Raw genomic sequence first — 21,369 nt, 5'->3', positions numbered from 1 at the left:
TCCTTAATAACATGATCAGTACAAAAAATACACGCTTACATAATTTTGGGATTCAAGATACATTAACAATAGCAACCTACTATCTTCGACTTGAAAGCATTTAAAACGTTATTCGTAAACATTTTTACAATAATTTGACTTAACCTATAGCAAAACAAAATAAGGCATTTCCCTACTCGTGGCTATCAAAAAGAACTGTCATCTCTTACGAATAGAGACCACGGGACAAGTGTTACATTTACAGTAGTGATATGTGACGCTATCTATTATTGTCGATGGCGCGACGCTATGCGGCGTAAGCGCCATCGACAATAAGGTCCCTTTTCATAGATAATGCCCCATATATCGTATCCATTTCTATTACTGAGATCAGTGGTGCGCTCCTTGGCCCGTCAATTCATATTTTCCATTGTGAGGCCCCGTGGACTCGAATCGTAAGGCCAACTTACAATCGTTATTTTTGGCTCAATCTAGTACTGTGTGAAGTAGAAAACTTCAATAAACATCACTATAACTGATACCTCTTTATACCCTCTTTTACATACTAATTTAGATATTCCTCTTTTATATTATTATAGCTAATATAAATAACATTATCGCATTTAGATCGCCTCCGTCTCGAACTGTGCGCCCTTAATAATAGTAATAGGTCCATACGTTTCGTGTTGTTCTAACTTTAATACTTGATGTTTCTTCAGAACCAGTAAACTATAGAATTTCTGTGCCACCTGGAACAAGAATTAATAATTATTTTTAGTTAGGTTTAGTTTTATTTGTTTTATTTTTAAGTACCTAGTAATCCTGTTAATGTATGTTTTTTACACAACTAAACTTTATTACTGCAATACAGTTATGTAATTTTTTTTTAATTATTGGGATTATATAAACAAGACATGTCCTTATTCATAATTCAAAGTAATGGTGATGTTTATGTTTTGTATGGAGTATTCAATAACTAAACTTGTTAACTGATTAAATCGCCGATGTCAAGACTGAGTGATTGCTTGGTATATTTAACATTGAAATATGTTGCATGAAATTAGTGTAATAAGATTAAAAACAGGACAAATCTGGCCTTTTAAAAATTGAAGAAAAATCTTAATGATCTTATCAATATTCTAGTCAAAGAGCGATATTACACTGTTACGTCTGGGGATACAGCGACGGTATGCCACAGTCTAATGTTTCACTATTTCTACCAAGAACCTTTTGGGATTTGTTTTTAGAAATCAAACTACGGCCCGCGAGTGTACCAATTCGGCCCGCAGTTCCATGCAATTTTGTCCACAAAACCATAGAGAAAAAAATACATAGATTGTTCACTCCATACATCAGTTTTAGTACCAAAAAGACTATTAGCATCTAGCATCGAGTAGCGGAACTATCAGTACTCCTACTTGACAATAGATGTAGCAGTACTGATAGTTCCGCTACTCGATGCTAGACGTAGACACTGAAATTAATAGTCTAAAGCTTTGGATTCCTCCGAAAACGGTGCCGTCATATTACGGCCGCTATATAGCGTTGACTGACGTCACTGGAACGTTGTCTATGTAAACAAGATGGCGCGGTTTCCTAGACGGCGTTACGTTACGTTGATTGTCAACGTAACGTAAGATGACGGCCGTCATGACCTTGTCGATAGTTTCGTGAACGTTTTATTAGATAGCGGTGACGCCATTTTGAATAAATGACACGAGATTTGAATAAATGATTCCGTACTACGATTATTTTCCTCTGATGATATTTCATCCTCCAAGTAAATTATAGATGATCAAGCAAATCTTGTCAGTAGGAAAAGGCGCGAAATTCAAATTTTCTATTGGACGTTATCCCATCGCGCCTACATTTTTCAAATTTGCCGCTTTGACCTTGGTGGATGACGGTGTGTTATGACGCCGTGGTACTTTCCACATGTCGCCACCGTAAAGACGGCCGTCTTTTGCGGCCGTCATATGACGGCACCGTTTTCGGAGGAATCCAAAGCTTAACTGATGTATGGTGTGGCACTCTTGTCTTACTATATTTCTCTATGGCAAAACGGAAGCCGGGGCTGATGATTGTAGAGCCCTGTAGGAAGGGCTGGGGTATACTATAGTCGCGTTACCTGTTTCCTGTTGTTGTGCCTGGGCGCCAGGTCGCTGAAGGCGAGCTGCAGGCCGGCGGCGAGCTTGGGCCGCATGGCCGCGAACAGCTGCGCCGCGCGCCGGTTCAGCACGCGCTCCTCGAACTGCTCGTCCGTCTCGCCCGCCTCGCGCTCGCCCTCGGAGCCCTGAGAACAAGCATGCGACAAGTGTGTTTCAATATCATGTTTGTAATCGAAAGCATAGAGAAAAAAATACATACGAGTGCTCACTCCATACATCAGTTTTAGTACCAAAAAGACTATTAGCATCGAGTAGCGGAACTATCAGTACTGCTACTTGACAATAGATGTAGCCACCGACCGGAAAGTCTTATGCTGTTGAGATAAGGCTTTCCGGTCGGTGCTACATCTATTGTCAAGTAGCAGTACTGATAGTTCCGCTACTCGATGCTAGATGTAGACACTGAAATTAATAGTCTGATAAATAACTGATGTATGGAGTGAGCACTCTATGTATTTTTTTCTCTATGTCGAAAGGCAGTAACTATCTGATTACGAGGAGCCATATACATACTATAACAATAGTAACGTCGTTTAACCTTTTCGACGCCGTGTCAAACACAAAAGCTATCACGCTGACGCCACGTCACCGAAGTGTCAAAACTGAAATTGAACTTTATGCCTATGCACGTAGGTCTATGTTGCTCTGTGGTCTGTAACCGATTAATCGGTCTTTGGCGTTGAACCTACGGTGCGGATATATCGGTCATTGGCGTCCAAAAGGTTAAATCATGGTAATATTTGATAAATACTCCTATTTTTATTTTGTCTTAGTATCAATTGCAGGAAATACTTACATTTTCAACACTGGGTGGTAAGTCGTAGTCGTGCTGTGGACTTTGGTGGCCATTGTTGTCCTCGTAACCTAAGTTGGTCATCTGCATGCCACCCTGAAGAACAAATAAATAATGGTTGATAAAGCAAATCAGATATTTTCATGATTTTTGTGTTACTAATCTACAAAATGTTAACGGCTTAGCGTCGAGACGTGCGTCTTTTATATCTAAGTTCACAGTTTCGAACCCCAGCTCGTACAATGAGTTTCTCGAAACTTAATAGCTATCGCCTGGTCTGGAAAGTCATTCGGCAGTCGCCTTAGGATACAACCGTGAAGATGCTAAGATGAGGGGGAAATTTAACATTTCGTAAAATTTTGACGACCGGTCTGGCCTAGTGGGTAGTGACCCTGCCTGTGAAGCCGCGGTCCTGGGTTCGAATCCCAGTAAGGGCATTTATTTGTGTGATGAGCACAGATATTTGTTCCCTAGTCATGGTTGTTTTCTATGTATTTAAGTATTTGTATATTATATATATCGTTGTCTGAGTACCCACAACACAAGCTTTCTTGAGCTTACCGTGGGGCTTAGTTAATTTGTGTAATAATGTCCTATAATATTTATTTATTATTATTTATTTATTTAGTGAGATAAAAGAAATGTGGTATAAAATGGTGACCTGGTAGTCGGGCTCGAGCCCGTGCAGCGGCAGCGGCTCCATGGGAACTGTGTGGCCGAGCTCGTGGTCGGGCGGCGCGTGCGCGGGCAGCGCTCGCGCCAGCAGCGCCGCGGGCGCCTCGCCCAGCTGCGGCATCATCGGCAGCTGCGCGTGCTCCAGCATGCCGCCGTGCGATAGACCTGTACACAGCAAGAACCACTGACAATCCAACCTCTAGACTGAGCTTAGGCCAATTCTTTCATGAAACCGATGCTGCCAAAAATACGGGGGGACGAGGTGAGCGAATCCCGTGCCGTGATTGGTCCGTTCAAAGACACGGACCAATCACGGCACGGGATTGATTCGAAGATGGAGTAACGCTACCGTATGTGTGGCAGAGGGGGTAGCGCGACTATGCTATGTCTAGAGGTTGGATTGTCTGTGGCAAGAACACTTCACTCTTTCACCTCCAAAGACGTCAACTAACGTCAACTGAAAGGATTTAACTAGGGGTCACAAACCCGGTTTCACCGAAACCGGAAAAACCGGATTTTCAGCCAATTGCCAAAACCGGGTTTTGACTTTGATAAAACCGGCTTTTTCGAGGCTTTCGATTTTACAGTTTTATAAACATAGTTTAATTAATTAGATGAGCAACAATTACTTCAGAGTTTGTTATTATATTTAGAACAATACAATACATTATACGAAGTTCGTATACGTAGGTATTATGTGTATAAAAAACTGCTTACTCACTAAATATTCCTTAATTTCCTGTACTACGTAGTTTAAATAACATTTTAGTACGAACGTTCGTTGATCTCTAGTTAAAAATGTTGATTGTAGTAATTATAACAAAATACAATCTCGCGATATTTACTATGTACAGTTTTCTTCTTCTTTGTTCCTTCAGGTTCCTTTGCCTTTGTTAGAAATGGCTAAGAAAGTGCTGTTCCTATCGTAATAACATATACTAATCTATGTTCCTATCTGTCCAGTCCATGATAGCCTTCCACATCAGATTTCTTATACCCTCAGCTGTACCTCATACACTGTAGTAGCCGCAACCAAATCAAATCCCTTGTAATTGTAACTTACCTCGTTTAGCGAGTTGGGTATTATCAGCGGTGTGTATTTCCTGAAGGAGGACTACATCCACCCCGTTGTCACGTAATATTTTGCTCAGGCATTCCGTTTCAGAATTGCTGACCATGAGGGTAAAAACTTTATTGATGGAATTTGATGGTCTTGGTAAAGATAGAGTAAATAGAAATGTCGTGGAAGACTGAATAATAAAGCATTGATCCTAAAAAATACTTGCTTATTTTACAAATTATATGTAAAATCGAAATCGGAAACCCGGTTTTGCTGTTGCACAAAAACCGAAAAACCGTGACATGACATAAATTTGGGACTACTAGAGGATTAAACCTTCAAATATTCATCACTAACCTTGCGGCGTCATTCCACCGTGCTGCAAGCCAGCGGGCGTCATGCCACCATGCTGCAGCCCCGCGGGCGTCATGCCTCCGTGGTGTAGGCCGGCTGGCGTCATTCCTCCGTGCTGGAGACCGGCTGGCGTCATTCCTCCGTGCTGGAGACCGGCCGGCGTCATGCCGCCGTGCTGGAGGCCTGCTGGTGTCATGCCGCCGTGTTCTAATCCTCCTGAAAATAAAGGTTTTGTAAATAAGATGATCCAGGATTTTAAGTGCTATGTAAAGTGAGGTGTTAGTTTATCGATGGAGCAACGTTGAATCGGACACAATGTATTATGTTTAGAATTGGACTTACGATAATTTTAACTATGCCCGAAGGAGAGAGGCGCGTAAATAGGACAAATGCCTAGAGGCTATTAGGTCTCAAGACGTAGGGAGGGGGTAATATGCATATTTTTTGGTATTTTGTATAATCACCTCAAACTGATTCCATTGTAGTTTTGGGCTGTACCGAAATTGAGAACACTCTCTTAGAGTCCGTGCGGAAAGAGAAGAGTCGTGGAATGTATGGGGCCCAATACATTCCACGACTCTTCTCTTTCCGAACAGGCTCTACCAATGTTTTCAACTTTTAGGAACAGAACAGATGAATTAAAATTTGTAATAGAACATTTTTTTTTGTAGATAAGATCACCTGGTGTCATGCCGCCGTGGTGCAGGCCGGCGGGAGTGAGGCCGCCGTGGCCGAGGCCGCCTGGCGTCATTCCGCTGTCTAACCCCATTGGCGTCATTCCTGAAATAATTGCACCTTGTTAATAGGCTCTGGGATGATTTGATTATCTTATCATATTCATTATTTGATTACCTTCGTTTGCCTATTTTGTATATTTCACTCAAGTCCTTCAACGCTAGAGGTTTTTGAAATGTTGGAGTGTAAGGTAACTTTGTATGTAGGGTCTAGAGGCTTATTTACAAATTTTTACTTTTAGTTTACTATAAATGTGTACGATGAAAATTTTTCTTATCACGTCTAATATCAGTGGCATATGTTACCTCCATGGTGCAGCCCGGCGGGTGTCATGGGGCCGAAGTCGTGCCCGTCGCCGTGCTGCAAGCCTGCTGGCGTCATACCGCCGTGCTGCAGGCCTCCTGCGAGACAAATTATTACGAATTAATATTAATTAACTAAAATACAATTAGAAATTAGAAAGCGTTTACGTATCCAACGTAATCTTGAGGTGATTTGGTTTCCGAGAGCTATAATATGTTTATACTTTAGAGAAAACGCTATGACCAACTATATTTTCTAAAGAGGTATTTATCAATTTACATATCTATATAGTATATATATATATATATATACCTATAGTCCTCCATGTCGTATCCGACAACGGCGACCCTTACACTTTTCTCTGATGAGCACGTATATGGCTCGCAAAACCGAACTTCGTTTTAAATATCCGATCGCACTGTGCACAATAAAGCTGCCCTTGGTCATTATATGTGTATACGTAAGATACTACTAGTGATAGTAAAGTACCACAGACCGCCCAGCGTGGCTGACACTACTGACCTGGTGTGAGGCCGCCGTGCTGCAGGCCGGCCGGCGTGAGGCCGCCGTGCTGCAGGCCGGCCGGCGTGAGGCCGCCGTGCTGCAGGCCGGCCGGCGTGAGGCCGCCCTGCAGCAGCGTGCCCGGCGTCAGCGGGCCCAGCCCGCCCGGCGTCAACGGTGGGCCCAGCGCGCTCAGCATACCTGACACGGTACATACTTTGTGAAACTGCACAGTTTAGTTACACCACTGTAATCATTTCGAAACTACAATGGAATACACAAGATAAACATACTACTTTCAAAAATATTACAGTTACGTAAATTAAGGTTACGATTACGATTGTACCAGTTGAGTAGATCTGGTAAGACCCAGTCCGGGCGAACTATATACTTACATAAGAGTATGCCACGCTCTATTCTATAATTTGACAAAAATTTAACCGAAGTCACCTTAAAATTTAAAGATAAATAATAAGTATTCCAAAGTCCAAAGTTAAACCTTTCGTATGTGTTTGGTGTCCTGATCACATTTTACAGTCACCTTTTTTTGACCGAAGTTAAGCAACGTCGGGCGGGGTCAGTACTTGGATGGGTGACCGTTTTTTTGCTTTTTTTTTTGCTTGTTTTGCTCTATTTTTTGTTGATGGTGCGGAACCCTCCGTGCGCGAGTCTGACTCGCACTTGGCCGGTTTTTTACTTTAGACGGCTCAGTCGAAATTTCAAGTGTTTGAACTCACTCCCACACTCGTACTCGTATGAACATGAACCACATGTTAATATAAGATAGCACAGGTGTCATTACTTGTGAGTAAAATGAAAAGCAACGCAGTGTAAAGTTAGTCTTACCTGGGGTCTGCGGGGCCTCGTCGAGGTCGGAGCGCGGGGTCTGGTAGCCCGCCTGCACCGGCTCTACCCAACCAGATGGCGTCACAGTTAGTACAGCGGAGGTTAGGCTTAGCACGCACTGCGGTTTTTAAAAAGCGGTTCCGCTACCGCAAAAAAATGTAACGTACGGCATTCTTTATAAGCGCACGCACGCAACTTGCTACATTTTGACCGCAACCGCAAGAAAAAAACCGCAGTGCGTGCTAAGCCTTATGGCGGTTAAAGTAAATGGTGATAACAATTATGATAAGAATGTTATAAGCCAAGCGTTATACACATGTTACTGAGGGAAGAACGAAAACACACAATAAAGATGAAGAGGTTTCCTGCTTAGTCAATTACAATTAATTTACTGGGGGACACCCATAGATGATGAGATAATTAAATGTTTTTCAATTACGTTAATGGTAGCATAGCAACTTTAACAAAATATATAGTAGTTTATTATTTAAGGAGCAAATTCTGTGTGTTAACATAAATGAACCACTCGAGCATGACTTGTGGTTCTGTGAGTGTAGGTATATTAATTGCGGTAAACATGATAGATTTGAAAAAAAAAAACATTATTATTGACAAAGTTGTTATACAGTGAGAAAATGTGATTATCAAATAATGCGAAATGCATGTTAAAAGACCCGTGAAAAAAGCACAGAGTTGTACATAAATATGTTCTGCCAATTTCAAGCAGAATTTCCGTTTTGAATAGGAAACATCCTAGCTCGAGGATATTTCCTATACTGAACGGAGAGATTTCTGGAGAACGGCACAATCCTAGATGTGCATGTCCACGATACTCACCGACTGAAGGTTCGTACTCCTGTGGCACCGGTGTAGGAGGTTCTAGGTCTGGCGGCGGCGCCGGCGTGTCCGGGGGTAGCATCGACTGTGGACAACAACAATGTTGACATATTGTCGGGTCTTGTCGGAATGCACGAAGGTTGATATTGGACCGTAGCTGCACGCGTCAGTTGACGCCAAAGGGCGTCATATTTTAGGGTTCCGTACCTCAAAAGTAAAAAACGGAACCCTTATAGGATCATGATGCGTCTGTCTGTCCGACCATTCCCCGGTCCCCCCCTCTTTATTTCCGAAACTACTGGGTCTAAAATTTTGAAAAAATTACACATAATAGTTCTTTACCTATAGATGACAGGAACACCTATTAGAAATGTGCAGTCAAGCGTGAGTCTGAATTAATGTACGGAACCCTTGGAACGCGAGTTTGACTCGCACTTGGCCGTTTTTTTACGTAAGGTTGTTTTTTGGCTGGCAAATTGAAGTCCCAGGAATCCAAGTGTTAAGATGTGTGTGTGTGTGCTGGTGCGTGTACCTCGTCGTGCCTGCGCTTGCGCATGCGGCGCGCGGGCTCGGGGTGCTCGGGGGACTTGGCGTCGCCCTCCTCGCCGCCCTCGCTGCGCAGCGTCATGTTGCGCTGGTATTTCTGAAATAACACCAACCATGACAACCTATTCGTACAATGGGTTTTACCATTATTATTACGCTAGTCTTGAGAAGGATATGCGGAAATATTAGCTTGAACGTCTTTAGTCCTTCTTCTGATATGTCCACGGAAAGTTATTGCATAACCCTCCCGTGAAAATAATTACATTCTAAAATGGAACATTCTTCGAATTTCTGTACTTTTCCAGCTTTTTTAACTTTCTGCTACCTGCACGTCTGTGAAATTCTTCGCCTTAGTACTCCGAAAAGTATTAAGGCCAAGAACTTCATCATATAACTGTATACAAGTCAAGTCTCGCACGCATTTCTCCGCGAGTTAGTGGCACCAGGTCGGGCGTGGTCACGATGTGTTGAATCATCATCATCTCATGAAAACAGTTCCATAAATAAAACATACCTTACAAACTACGTGTATGTGAGGTGTGCAATAAAGAGTATTGTATTGTATACCTTGAACAAGACCCTGGACGGGATGGGCCTGGCCGGCAGAGTAAATAGTTTCTCCACTCCTCCGGTCTCTTTCCAGTTCCAGTGCATGAGACGACGAGTCGGCGGCGCCAGGTCTAGCGTGGTCACGATGTGTTGAATCATCATCATCTCATGGAAACAGTTCCATAAATAGAACATACCTTGAACAAGACCCTGGACGGGATGGGCCTGGCCGGCAGAGTAAATAGTTTCTCCACTCCTCCGGTCTCTTTCCAGTGCATGAGACGACGAGTCGGCGGCGCCAGGTCTAGCGTGGTCACGATGTGTTGAATCATCATCATCTCATGGAAACAGTTCCATAAATAGAACATACCTTGAACAAGACCCTGGACGGGATGGGCCTGGCCGGCAGAGTAAATAGTTTCTCCACTCCTCCGGTCTCTTTCCAGTGCAAGAGACGACGAGTCGGCGGCGCCAGGTCTAGCGTGGTCACGATGTGTTGAATCATCATCATCTCATGGAAACAGTTCCATAAATAAATCATACCTTGAACAAGACTCTGGACGGGATGGGTCTGGCTGGCAGAGTAAATAGTTTCTCCACTCCTCCGGTCTCCTTCCAGTGCATGAGACGACGAGTCGGCGGCGCCAGGTCTAGCGTGGTCACGATGTCCGACGTGTTGCTGAGCTGGTTCTTCATTTCTTCACCGGATATGTTCTTCACCTCGTCCACGATCAGCTTGCGTTTGCGCTTGGTTTTTGTTATGCCTGTGTGAGCAGAGTACAAATGTTAATGTGAAGTAGAAACTAAAGCTTATGCATGTGATATTAAGAGCCAACTTTGAAATTGTTTTAGGTTCAGTCAAGGTATTAAATATTGATTCCGACAAATCGCCAAAAATATTTTAATGTACGGCCAATACTACTTTAGTTTCTGTATTTTCTTTATAATCGAGAATGTGAACATTCTTGGATAAACAATTTAACCGTGTTGAGAATTAAATAAGTAATGATGTCGGCGCGGACAATAGTATTTTATACAATCGTGATATAATGGAGAGCTTTTCAGTCGAGTACCGTGTTTAGGCAACGAAGCTTGCTGAGTTGCCTAAGTAAGGTACGAGATTGAAAAGCTTGATTATATCACTATTGTATACAATACTTTTTCTACGAGTCAGCAAAAAAAAATACTTAAAGAATCATATATGTAGGTAAAAAAACCAAAAGTATACAGCTAAGATACGCGAGCAGCCGCGATACCTTCATACTCGTACGCGACCAGGCCCCAGCGCCCACCGGCCGGTTGGTCAACGACACCTTCTCGTAACTCATGAGGCCCTGGTACTTGCTCCGCGCTTTCGATTGGTCAATATTATAGTTGACTAAACTGTATCGAAATGAATATTATAGTCGAGTTGGGGTCCCATAGTGGAAAAAGTATGCGATTTCACTTTGGTATACGAAGTCTTAATTCAAGCATTGCAGTCGACGAGTAGAAAAAGGCAAATAGGAAGTCGATAGGATTGAAATAAACTAGGGGGCAGGTTACCTTTGAGCACGGTGGCGTCGACGGGTGCGAGCGCGAAGGATTCCTCGTCGTTCTGCAGCAGCGTGGTGCCGTCCAGCGCCGCCTCGGCCGCCGGCACCGGCTCCGCCAGCGGGGCCTCGTCCACCTCCTGCATATAGGACATGTTTACGCGCACGTTAGGACAGGTGTTCGCGCAGTTTCCGAAGCATCTATACAGGCACTTAGGTAAGTAAGTAAGTAAGTAAATCTTTATTGCAAACCATGGTATTACATATATGTTACAAATTATGTTAAGTTGCACATGGAACCCGATGGGGTGTAGCAATTTTTCTTATAACTAGCTTACACGTAATTATACAAACTAAACTTAACTACTTTCATAATGAATGCACTAGGTAGGTACTTTTAATTTGTGAATCTATACAAATAGAGGCTACTCTGTAAAAAAAATATTAATTGTCTTCCATAAACTCTTTAACAGTATAATAGGTTTTCTTTATCAAATGTGTCTTGAGTTTAGCTATGAATACGTTTTTGCTTTCTATGTTTTTCATATCGGAGGGTAATTTGTTGTAAATTTGTATGGCTTGGTAATATGGACCTTTTTTGTATATGTCTAGAACTGGTTCTGGAGGGACAATTTTAGGTAGCGTGTTACTGTGTTATCGGACAATGAATAAATTCGGGTCATATGACTATGTATGTATATTAGATATATACTGACCATGGGCCGCACAGAGGGCGGTCGCGGCGCGGCAGGTGGCGGCATGAGCTCGGCCGGCGCCGGCGACGCGGGCGCAGACCCGCCCCAGCTGCGGGGGGACACGTTACATTACTCTTACATCACATATATCACACATTATGCAATACCAGATCCCGACAGAGAGATTTCTAAAAAGACTATGCGACTTCATGGAATAAAAAGTAACGCCGCGGACTAGACGCGCCAAAGCATATAATCACCACAATATTAAGATCACGTAGAAAGTTTCAGGAATATTATCAAAGAAATCCCGGACAAAACATTTAAGAAAATTCTAAAATTCTAATCACCTAATTGAAGTATAAACAAACGGCCTTGTAAGGGCCACCCACATCTAGCGTCTTTCGAGCGTCGGCGTCTCGTCGGCGTCTACAACTCTATGGCCCTGCTCGACGCAACGTTGACGCAACGTCGACGCAACTGCGCAGCGACGTCATTTTCCATAGCGCTGACCGACGTCGACGCTCGAAAGACGCCAGATGTGAGGTGACCCATATTGCCTTTATATAGATATTGGTAAGATGAAGCATCGAATTACCTGTGCTGCGGCGAGGTGCCGGCGTCGTAGTGGTCGCCCATGTCGTCGTCCGAGTCGGGGGCCTCCGGCGCCGGCGCGTGCGCCTCGCTCACGCCCGCCGCGTCGATCTCCGCCTGACATACAAAACCAACCTTACTGACATAAATGATACAGCCTACAGCTATACAAATGCAAGATTTACGGTTCACATTTCATGCAATCACAAAACTACTACGAAATATTGACAAATAAAATTCACAGTTGGTGTTACTAGGAGGGACTATAAGGGTCCGTCACACGGGCGCGCCCCGCTCACGCCCCGCGCGGAAAACGCGCCTGTGCGACGGAACCTTAAGGGCCGACCACAATGTATGGACGTCGCATACAATAAAATTTAGTGAACTTTATAATGGTGACAGGCGATTCGGTGCAACCGACCTGTCGCCGGTACGTTATGAATTAATATATATCGGCCTCCGTAGCCTAGTCGGTAGTGACCCTGCCTACGAAGCTGGAGGTCCCGGGTTCGAATCCCGGTAAGGGCATTTATTTGTGTGTTCATCACAAATATTTGTTCCTTAGTTATGGATGTTTTCTATGTATTTAAGTACTTATATGTATCTATATATTATATATATCGTCGTCTAGTATCCACAACACAAGCCTTATGAGCTTACCGTGGGACTAGGTCGATTTGTGTAAGATTGTCCCATAATATTTATTTATTTATTTATTTATTAATATCAAAGTGAGATTTTAAAAATAAATAATTAATGACAAGGAACGTAAAAGTGTGGTTACCTGCAGCGACTGCGGCTGCGCGGAGGGCCCGGCCAGCGCGGCCGAGCCGGCGCCCGCGGCCGCAGCCGACACGTCGCCGAACAGATCGCCTTCGAACAGCCCGCCCGCATCTGTTCACAGGTATAGCAAGAGTTCATGTTACCATTTGATAAATTACACACCTGTAAAGATTGCTACGGAAAAACAAGTAAAAAGTTGTAGGGACTTCGGACTAAGATAGTAAACTTGTGACAATTCTGTTCAAACCATAGACATGTATTCTTGACTACGTGTCACTCATCTAATACCTTTAAACGAGCAATTCTTGTAGATTTATCTATTTATATATATATTTCGGGGATCTCGGAAACTGCTCTAACGATTTCGATGAAATTTGCTTATTGCTTATTATATTAAAAATTACTATGGGGGTTTTCGGGTGCGAATAATCGATCTAGCTAGGTCTTATCTCTGAAAAACGCGCATATTATTAGTGTTCCGTACAAAACTTTCTTTTTAAGTTAAATTTAGTTTGTAGTTGACCGAAGCGTAGCGAAGGTCTACGTTTTGACTCGGGCATTTTGCTTTTGTATGTCCGGATGTTCTCCTCTACAGGTCGCAATTCTTAACCGATTTTCGTGAAATTTTGTGACCGAATTCTATGACTAAATAAAAATTTTTTGTCGATCCGGTTTTTGGAAATTTTTCAAAATGGCGGAGTCGTGATAGCTCCCGCCTAAACAAATAGTCGTATCGGTATCATAAGAGTTTTTTCTTTTTGAGATATGTTTATAGATTAAATGGCCAAAAATTCAGAAAATTTGTATCGCTAGTTTTGGCGGTATTTAGATATTTAGTTTTTACTTGAGAATGAGTAGCTAAATTTCGTCAGCTTTAGTAAGAACTATAATGGCGTATTTTGCAAACGTTCGCTTTTTTTGTTTGCATCGGGAGGTCCCTGGTTCCTATTAGTAATTGTATACTGCTACATAACTTTTTGTATTTTTTTTATACTTAAATTTCGTATAGTTGTTTTTTATTTTATTTTTTTATTTTGAAAAAATTAAAAATTTCGTATTTTTTATTTATCAAGCGCGGGTTAAGCGTATTCGTTTAATTTTTGTTTGTAGCTTTATGTACTTTTTAATTTTTTGTTTATACATTACATCTACTATACCTATATTTTAATAAATATTTTTGCCATACATTTATTCAGTTTTAAGCTCTGCTCGCGAGGTCTACAGCTCACAGAGCCACTAGTTAGTTAGTTGTAAGTGTATGGACTCAAGGTCTGAAATAAATGTTTTTTTTTTTTCGAGTTTTTATATGTTTTCCGAGCAAAGCTCGGTCATCCAGATATTCAATACAAATATGGCATGTGTACTTGTGTAGTCTACATCCATAGCTAGACAGTGACATAGAGAAAAAAATACATAGAGTGCTCACTCCATACATCAGTTTTAGTACCAAAAAGACTATTAGCATCTAGCATCGAGTAGCGGAACTATCAGTACTGCTACTTGACAATAGATGTAGCACCGACCGGAAAGTCTTATGCTGTTGAGATAAGACTTTCCGGTCGGTGCTACATCTATTGTCAAGTAGCAGTACTGATAGTTCCGCTACTCGATGCTAGATGTATGGAGTGAGCACTCTATGTATTTTTTTCTCTATGACAGTGACAAGGGATACTCACGTCCGAAGTCGGGCACGTCGCCGATGGTGCCGCCGAAGCCGTCGTCCATGGGCGCGTGCGGCTGCGCCTCGAGCCGCCGCTCCAGCCCCGGCGCCGCCAGCCCCGCGCTGGCGCCCTCCTTGCCCAGCTCGAGGGACGAGCCGTCCGCGAACAGCAGGTTACTCTGCCAACGAAAGGATGGTTACTCTAACCGCCTAAGTTAATTGCAGTCATGGATACTATTCCAAAAATCCAAACACATCTTGGACAATAGGGTGGAGCGTCGTTGTATGGGAAAAAATAAAAATTTGATTATCAATGTGGAACCGGTACAAAAAGTTGCAGTTTGTCATGTAGATTATAGTGATTATATCAAGTTTCAAAATAAACATTACTTTTAGCCCTCTACCCAGCCGCTAAAGAAATTAATAAAGGTAAATTTTCATCAATTATTTAAATATACTATTTCACTAATATGTGTACATTTTATTGAAATTATATAATACTTAATAAGCATTTAATAAGTTATTACCAACATTTTTGTGCCTTTTTCAATATTTATGAAATAATAAAATTTCAAACTTTCATATTAAACAGCAATTTCATGCAAAACAAGGAAAATGCTACAGTGTAAAAAAATTATATGAGTAATTTTTTTTTGACGTTCTTGTGCCAAAGTAACGGTGTTATTGATTACGAAAAGTATCATTTTACTGCAAAAAATGGGTTACTTATATGTTTAAATGAGCGTCAAATATTGCCCTTCGGCGTCGCTTACGCCCTTTTTGGGTCATGTTCACACGTATGTTAGGCATATATTTGCTTTTACTAGTAGTATTTTTATTATCTTATCACGTTCAAAATAGTTTTCACGGTTCTGTAATAAGTTGTAAACTGCAATTTGTGCACAATATCCGGGTGAAAGGGCCTTTTCCATAAAACCTCTATTTACGTGGTTTTACCATGTCATAAAAATATACGTTATAAACAAAAATAAGTATAGGAATCGAGTATATCTGTAACAAAAAGATGTTATTTAATAAATAAAACTTGTTATAAAAAAAATAAGCATAAATTAAATTTATTAAAAATATACAAATATTGCTATATATAATCGAATAGTAGAGGGCTAAAAGTATATACCAATATTTTTTTTATTATTTTTCCCTTAAACAATAAAAAATTAGACATCCTTTTAGAGGGGTTCCATTGCTATATTCAAGAATTTTGGATTTCGCTCCACCCTATTGGACAATAGGCTACATGACTAATTTTTTTTTTATGGTATCAATCGATCGGGTTTGTTTTTTAGGATCAAATGTCTATATGGGACCCATTGCATTAAAGTAACACAAAAGTCAGAAATTGTAGTCAAAGTCCGACAGTCGCACTTCACTCGCGAAACGCCCTATACAAAACGGCCAGAGGCCGTGACGTCATCGCCCATCTTGTAGTATGGACAAAACAAGAAAATTGCGTTTTTGTCGGTGAAATATTGCGTTTATGTATATAGTTGCTATACAATATTTTTTTGGATGAAATGTAAGGAATCGAATGGTACCCTTACTTTTATCGTTTTTGGAAGTTAAAAAAAACTTAAATTTTGAAACTTTCAGGTCCTGTAATTTTGTAATTTTTCAATATTTTATTTTAATATCCACATTATTGTGATAAATTGCTTGTCGCTATCTATTTTACTAGATTTTGTTATAAAATTCAACATGTGTCATCATCCCTATTTGGGCAATAGTGCTGCTCTGTAGTACTCTGTACTTTATGCGTTATTAACGTCTAGACACTTTAGTGTCCTGTGAAAGACAGAGATAAGACCAGTCTAAAATACTTTCTTACCTGTTCCAGACCTCCCTCAGTGCCGATAGCCTCTCGCATGATATCCGGGTTGTCCGTGTCAAATCCCATGTCTCCAAACCCATCGTCCGGGTTGACCAGGTTGAGGGAACCGTAGTCCTCCCGCATGGTGATCTCTTCCGCGCGGGACTGGTTCATTGAGAACTGTGCCTCGATGTCAACCTCGCTGTATGAAAACAACAACAATGTTATTCATTTGTACTTGTTTTTGTATCCCATAAGCGTCATAAGCGATAAAGAAACAGAAAAGCGGCTTGATGGGAAATTATGACTGGATGATTGGGCTACCGTTTTTACATGCCTTTGAAAGATTGGGGATGTAAGATCTAAACCGTTTTTAGTATAAGGTAGCATTATGCGTCTTTTCTAAAATGGACATCTGTGAAAACTTGTCAAATAACTAAGGTATAAAGCAGGGGTCACCAATTAGTTTCTTCAGGGGTCTGGGTCTTAAAATAAAATGATTATCGCTGTCTGTTTCTACTCGAATTTATTAAATAAGCAAAACAATTTATGAAATAGGTTTGGTGACCCCTGGTCCTGGTATAGAGTATTATAGGTTACTCTTTGTGCTAATGCTGTCTCTGGCAGCAGAACAATGCCGTATTACTCCCTATTAAAAAAATATAGTTTGTAACACTGAGGCTAAACAGAATAATCCTTACTTCAACTCGGGCATGGCAGTGTCAAAGTCATGGAACACCTCGGGCAGGGTGATGGCGTTCATGGCTGCCTCTCGGTGCTCCTCGGGCAAGTCTACCATGCCAGGCCGGAAGGCCATCTGAAATTGTTACATTCATATATATCTAATAAAAAATAACAGTGAAATGTAAAGAAACGAAACAGCAGTGTTAACACTGTTAACTTCAAACTTCAACATTTATTCAGCATATAGGCCACAAGGACACTTTTACATGTCAACATTGAATTTATATACAAACAAAAAAAAATGTATCAACAATTATACAATACAACTAACTGCAACTACCAAATCAATCTAACATATTACAATTACTTAGAGATGTATAAGGTCTCTTAACCTCTCAGATCCTAGTGGCTCATATATGAGTCGGAAAGTGTTGAGAGGTCCTGGGAAACGAGGGGTTAATGTCGAATTACATAAAAAAACTATAATAATATTATATAAAAAAAAACAGATACATAGAAAAAGATAAATCTAAACTTATTTAGATTTATTAGTCAGAACTATAAGATAACATAGTTTATCAAATTATCCTTAGAGATGTATAGGGTCTCCAAGAGTCAGAATCCTGTATAATTGACACATTCATTAACCTGTGGAGCGCCCTACCAAGACACATGTGATGGTAATTCCATACTATTCTTGGTTCTGGGCACTCCACGGGTTAAGAGAAAAGAAACATACGAGAACCGAATGAGGCGTCCCACTGCAATTAAATTCAAATATAAAGTTACTAAATATATTTGTGTTAGCTAAAACAGACCCGTCTCCACAAACAGTAACTAAGCTAATCATATGTATAAGATCTCCGAGTACATGTTTTTCCTTTTACCATATTGACCTACACAGCCAAATTGACTTGTTCTGTTTATAACTGTATCATTACAATTGAAGTCAATCTTCATGGCATTTTGTAATTACAAAATATGAGAATAAAATCTGAAATGTCAAAATTCTAATATATGATGTTTACGCCTTTGTTGTATTAAATTTGGTGAAAATTCTAGTAGTGAGTAAGAAATTGAGAAAGTAAATAAAAACATAACCCACCTTGATCTTAACGAAAGCTTCATTACAATCCTGTAACAGATACTTGGCCTTCCGCGAGTAAATCCTTACAACACCAAGCAGCAGATGGCCAGATGTCCTTAAAGCCATCTTCACTTTAGGTTTCAAAATACCATCTACGGATTTCTCGATATTCGTCTCGAACACATGAGCCTTCGTCAGCTTTTTGTCCCAATGGGCTGCCAACCAAATTTTGGCTAGCGGCCCTTTCTTGGCCAGCACAAAATGTGCGTAAAACATAGTGAATGTCTACTTGTTCCAATACAGAATTACATCAAAGCTGGCCTGAAAGAAATACACAACGTACAATAAACAATCTAGTGGTTCCCAATATACACAAAAACGTCTATCACAGTCATTTTGATCACAAAAAACAGGAACAAACTAAACAATGCACACTGATGTCGCTCGTTAACGACTAACACAGTTTGGCGCCCAATCTACATAGTGGGCTATTTTGGCGAACGCATTAAATTTAATATCTAAAACACTTGCACGTGGAAATTCAAGATTTACTTGCTAGTTTTAAGAAAAGTAGCGGTGATATTACCTGATTTTTCTATGAAAACTCATTAATTTCACCTTTCACACAACGTAAACATGACAACAATTACACTTCAAGATGGCCGTCGGCCGTCAGTGTTTCCAAGAAGGGTTATAAAAAAAACCGTTAAATGTCAAGGCGCCATATTTAGTGATGAAGTATATTCTAAATAATATTAATATAGTCCGTCAACCAAATCTTGTCAGTAGCAATGTAAAGCAAACTAAAGTAGGGCAACACTCAGAGAGCAGTATTGCGCTAAGAAAAGCAGCAATGTACATCGAACCAAAATTTTTTTTTTCGCTGAGCGCGCCCTGCGTACGTCAATTCAAATTGTCACTTGCGGTTTATTGAAAAAATTTGAAACGGACGGACAATTTAAAAGCGATGTTAAAACAATGTTAATCAAAATGATGAACAAATTTGAAGATATCAAAAACAACTCCCTATCGTAGTGTTTATATTCTCTTTGTTCCCTATCTATGTCCTCTAAGTTTACTAAAATAAAATCATATCAAAATGCAGATAATTAGATAGTGCATATATTTGTTATTTACAATATAATATGCCACTTGTTAATGTAAATTAGTGTACTCTTCTGGATGAATATGACATACCTGTGTAATTTTTTTGATTGGTATATATTGTACAATAGGATTACATATTAAAAATAAAACAACTGATATTTGGGTGTTTATTTAATTTAAAGGTAAATAAGATAAGGGTCACTTTAGCTTACACTATAATTCAGGTCATTAATTGAAAAAATATAATGAAGTTACCAATGTTACCGGGTCACTTCAACCAAGCATAATACTCTGTAGTATTCTATTACATCTTTGTAAATAGTCACAACTGAGACTGCTGAAAATATTAGACATGTGGGCCTATGGACGGTTTCCAGGACACAATTTATGGTCTTGTTGGATAGATTTAGGCATACGTTTTAATTTTATTTATGCCTTTTAACCCTAAAACAAAAAACTGAACATAATCTTAAAAGTTCGAAAGAGTTCTTCCAGTGTGTACTTGTCATAACCTCAATTTTTAGTAATGTTTTCCATCAACGAGCATGATTGTACATTGTAGGCCCCTTAGCTTTGCTTATTCTTATTTAATGTATTGGTATTTAATGGTGACAGCAGAAATATCTCTTGAAACAGAAACGATTCAGAATGAAAACCAAATGAAAACAAATAAGGTGACGGCTGTCGTTCACGATCCACATTCCACAGATAAAACACAGATGACACGCATTTTGGAATTATTCGAACACAGTGTTGCTAACCCGCGATTTTTCAAATTTGCCGCCTTTTACTACTGACAAGATTTGGTTGACGGACTTTATTTTGAACTTTAGCACAAGCATATTATTTAAATTTTGAGACATAATGACGATTCGACATTTATCTGTGTACATTCGATTCAATTATTAGAATTAGAAAGAGTAAATTTAACAGAAATTTCAATCAGATTTAAAATGCTATTTATACTAGCGTGCGTCCATATTAAGGCCCCAGTACACAATGGGCCATCGCCGGCCACTCCAAGGGACACATTTATGCGTTAGAGGGAGCAAGTGATATTGCTATCTCATTCTACCGCATGGCTGCGTCCCTTGGAGTGGCCGGCGATGGCCCATTGTGTACTGGGGCCTTTAGCTTCTCTTCTCTCAGTCATGTTTACATAATAGCCCATATCGGTTATATAATAAAATTAGAGTGTTCTTAAAATGTTTTTACCGTGGTTAACGTTCCCTTTACATCTAAGTAATCTACACAATACTCTGTAAACATTAAAAAACCTGAATAAACCCCTAAATTTAGAGGGTTGATGTAACTTGAATTAATGGCAACATTTTTATTTCGTTTAGAAATTTAAAAAAGCTATTTTAATTTCTAGTCAAAACGAATCAGGCATAAATATAGTTGGTCAAACCAATTTGGCAGTAAATAAGAACAAATAAAACTATACCCATCCTTTTCTTTTGGGTGCTAATACTAGTGTAAGACAAAGATAGTATAATTCTCTGTCTATGTTTGAAATGAGACAGTCCCTTGACAAACTATACCTTCGATATTTTCGCGTTTTTATATTTGTCTTAAATAGCTCGGTTTTTTCCTGTACATTGGTAGCATTGGCAGTGTCAAAATGTTGCCAGTTTAATAAATTTACCCTTAACGAGGGATATAAGTTGATTAAGTACATTATATTCTTTGATATGAAAATACAACGCAGGCTATAATCAAATCACTAGATAAGATACCAAATAGGTATTCCAAATGCGTATTTATGGGCTTAAAACAGTAATTGGCACGTTTTCAACTAAAACGTACCACATTGTCGGTCGTCGGTAAGGTTGATTTCAAATTGAAACTTTATGAAAACAGCGTCTTATTAACAACAAACAATAAGTACCCTTTCAGTTAAAAACGGCACTATTTTAAACATTACTTTTGAGCACAGGATAAAAAAAAATATTCAGCTACATAACTTGAATTAGCTGAAATGGGAAAAAGTTATTCATGCACATGGCAACATACACTGCTGCGCTGCCAATGCTGCCACATTGATGTTGTT

General features: G+C 40.2%; 1 protein-coding gene across 3 annotated transcripts; it reads right to left on the bottom strand.

The window, feature by feature from the left end:
* Positions 1-346: 346 nt before the first annotated feature.
* Positions 347-18,883, bottom strand: LOC134656985 (double-strand-break repair protein rad21 homolog). Of its 3 annotated transcripts, none has more exons than XM_063512553.1 (21): positions 18,796-18,883; positions 18,228-18,530; positions 17,140-17,255; positions 16,457-16,640; positions 14,627-14,789; positions 12,952-13,061; positions 12,172-12,284; positions 11,595-11,682; positions 10,892-11,018; positions 9,890-10,110; positions 8,784-8,894; positions 8,252-8,336; positions 7,415-7,477; positions 6,590-6,769; positions 6,070-6,165; positions 5,711-5,809; positions 5,033-5,245; positions 3,602-3,780; positions 2,944-3,036; positions 2,108-2,272; positions 347-728 (listed from the first exon to the last, which is right to left on the bottom strand). In XM_063512553.1, the coding sequence occupies exons 2-21, from the start codon at positions 18,483-18,485 to the stop codon at positions 603-605; spliced, it is 2,790 nt and encodes a 929-aa protein (XP_063368623.1). In that variant the 5' UTR covers positions 18,486-18,530; positions 18,796-18,883; the 3' UTR covers positions 347-602. The 3 variants fall into 3 exon arrangements, with proteins under 3 accessions (XP_063368623.1, XP_063368631.1, XP_063368639.1); XM_063512561.1 differs by having other exon boundaries at positions 5,033-5,204; positions 5,730-5,809; XM_063512569.1 differs by lacking the exon at positions 7,415-7,477.
* Between the last annotated feature and the right edge of the window lie 2,486 nt (positions 18,884-21,369).

The sequence above is a fragment of the Cydia amplana genome, chromosome 2, assembly GCF_948474715.1.
Source record: "Cydia amplana chromosome 2, ilCydAmpl1.1, whole genome shotgun sequence".
In the NCBI taxonomy this organism is placed as follows: Eukaryota; Metazoa; Arthropoda; class Insecta; order Lepidoptera; family Tortricidae; genus Cydia; species Cydia amplana.
The sequence above is the reverse complement of the archived record's forward strand: the minus strand, read 5'-3'. Positions and strand labels throughout refer to the sequence as shown.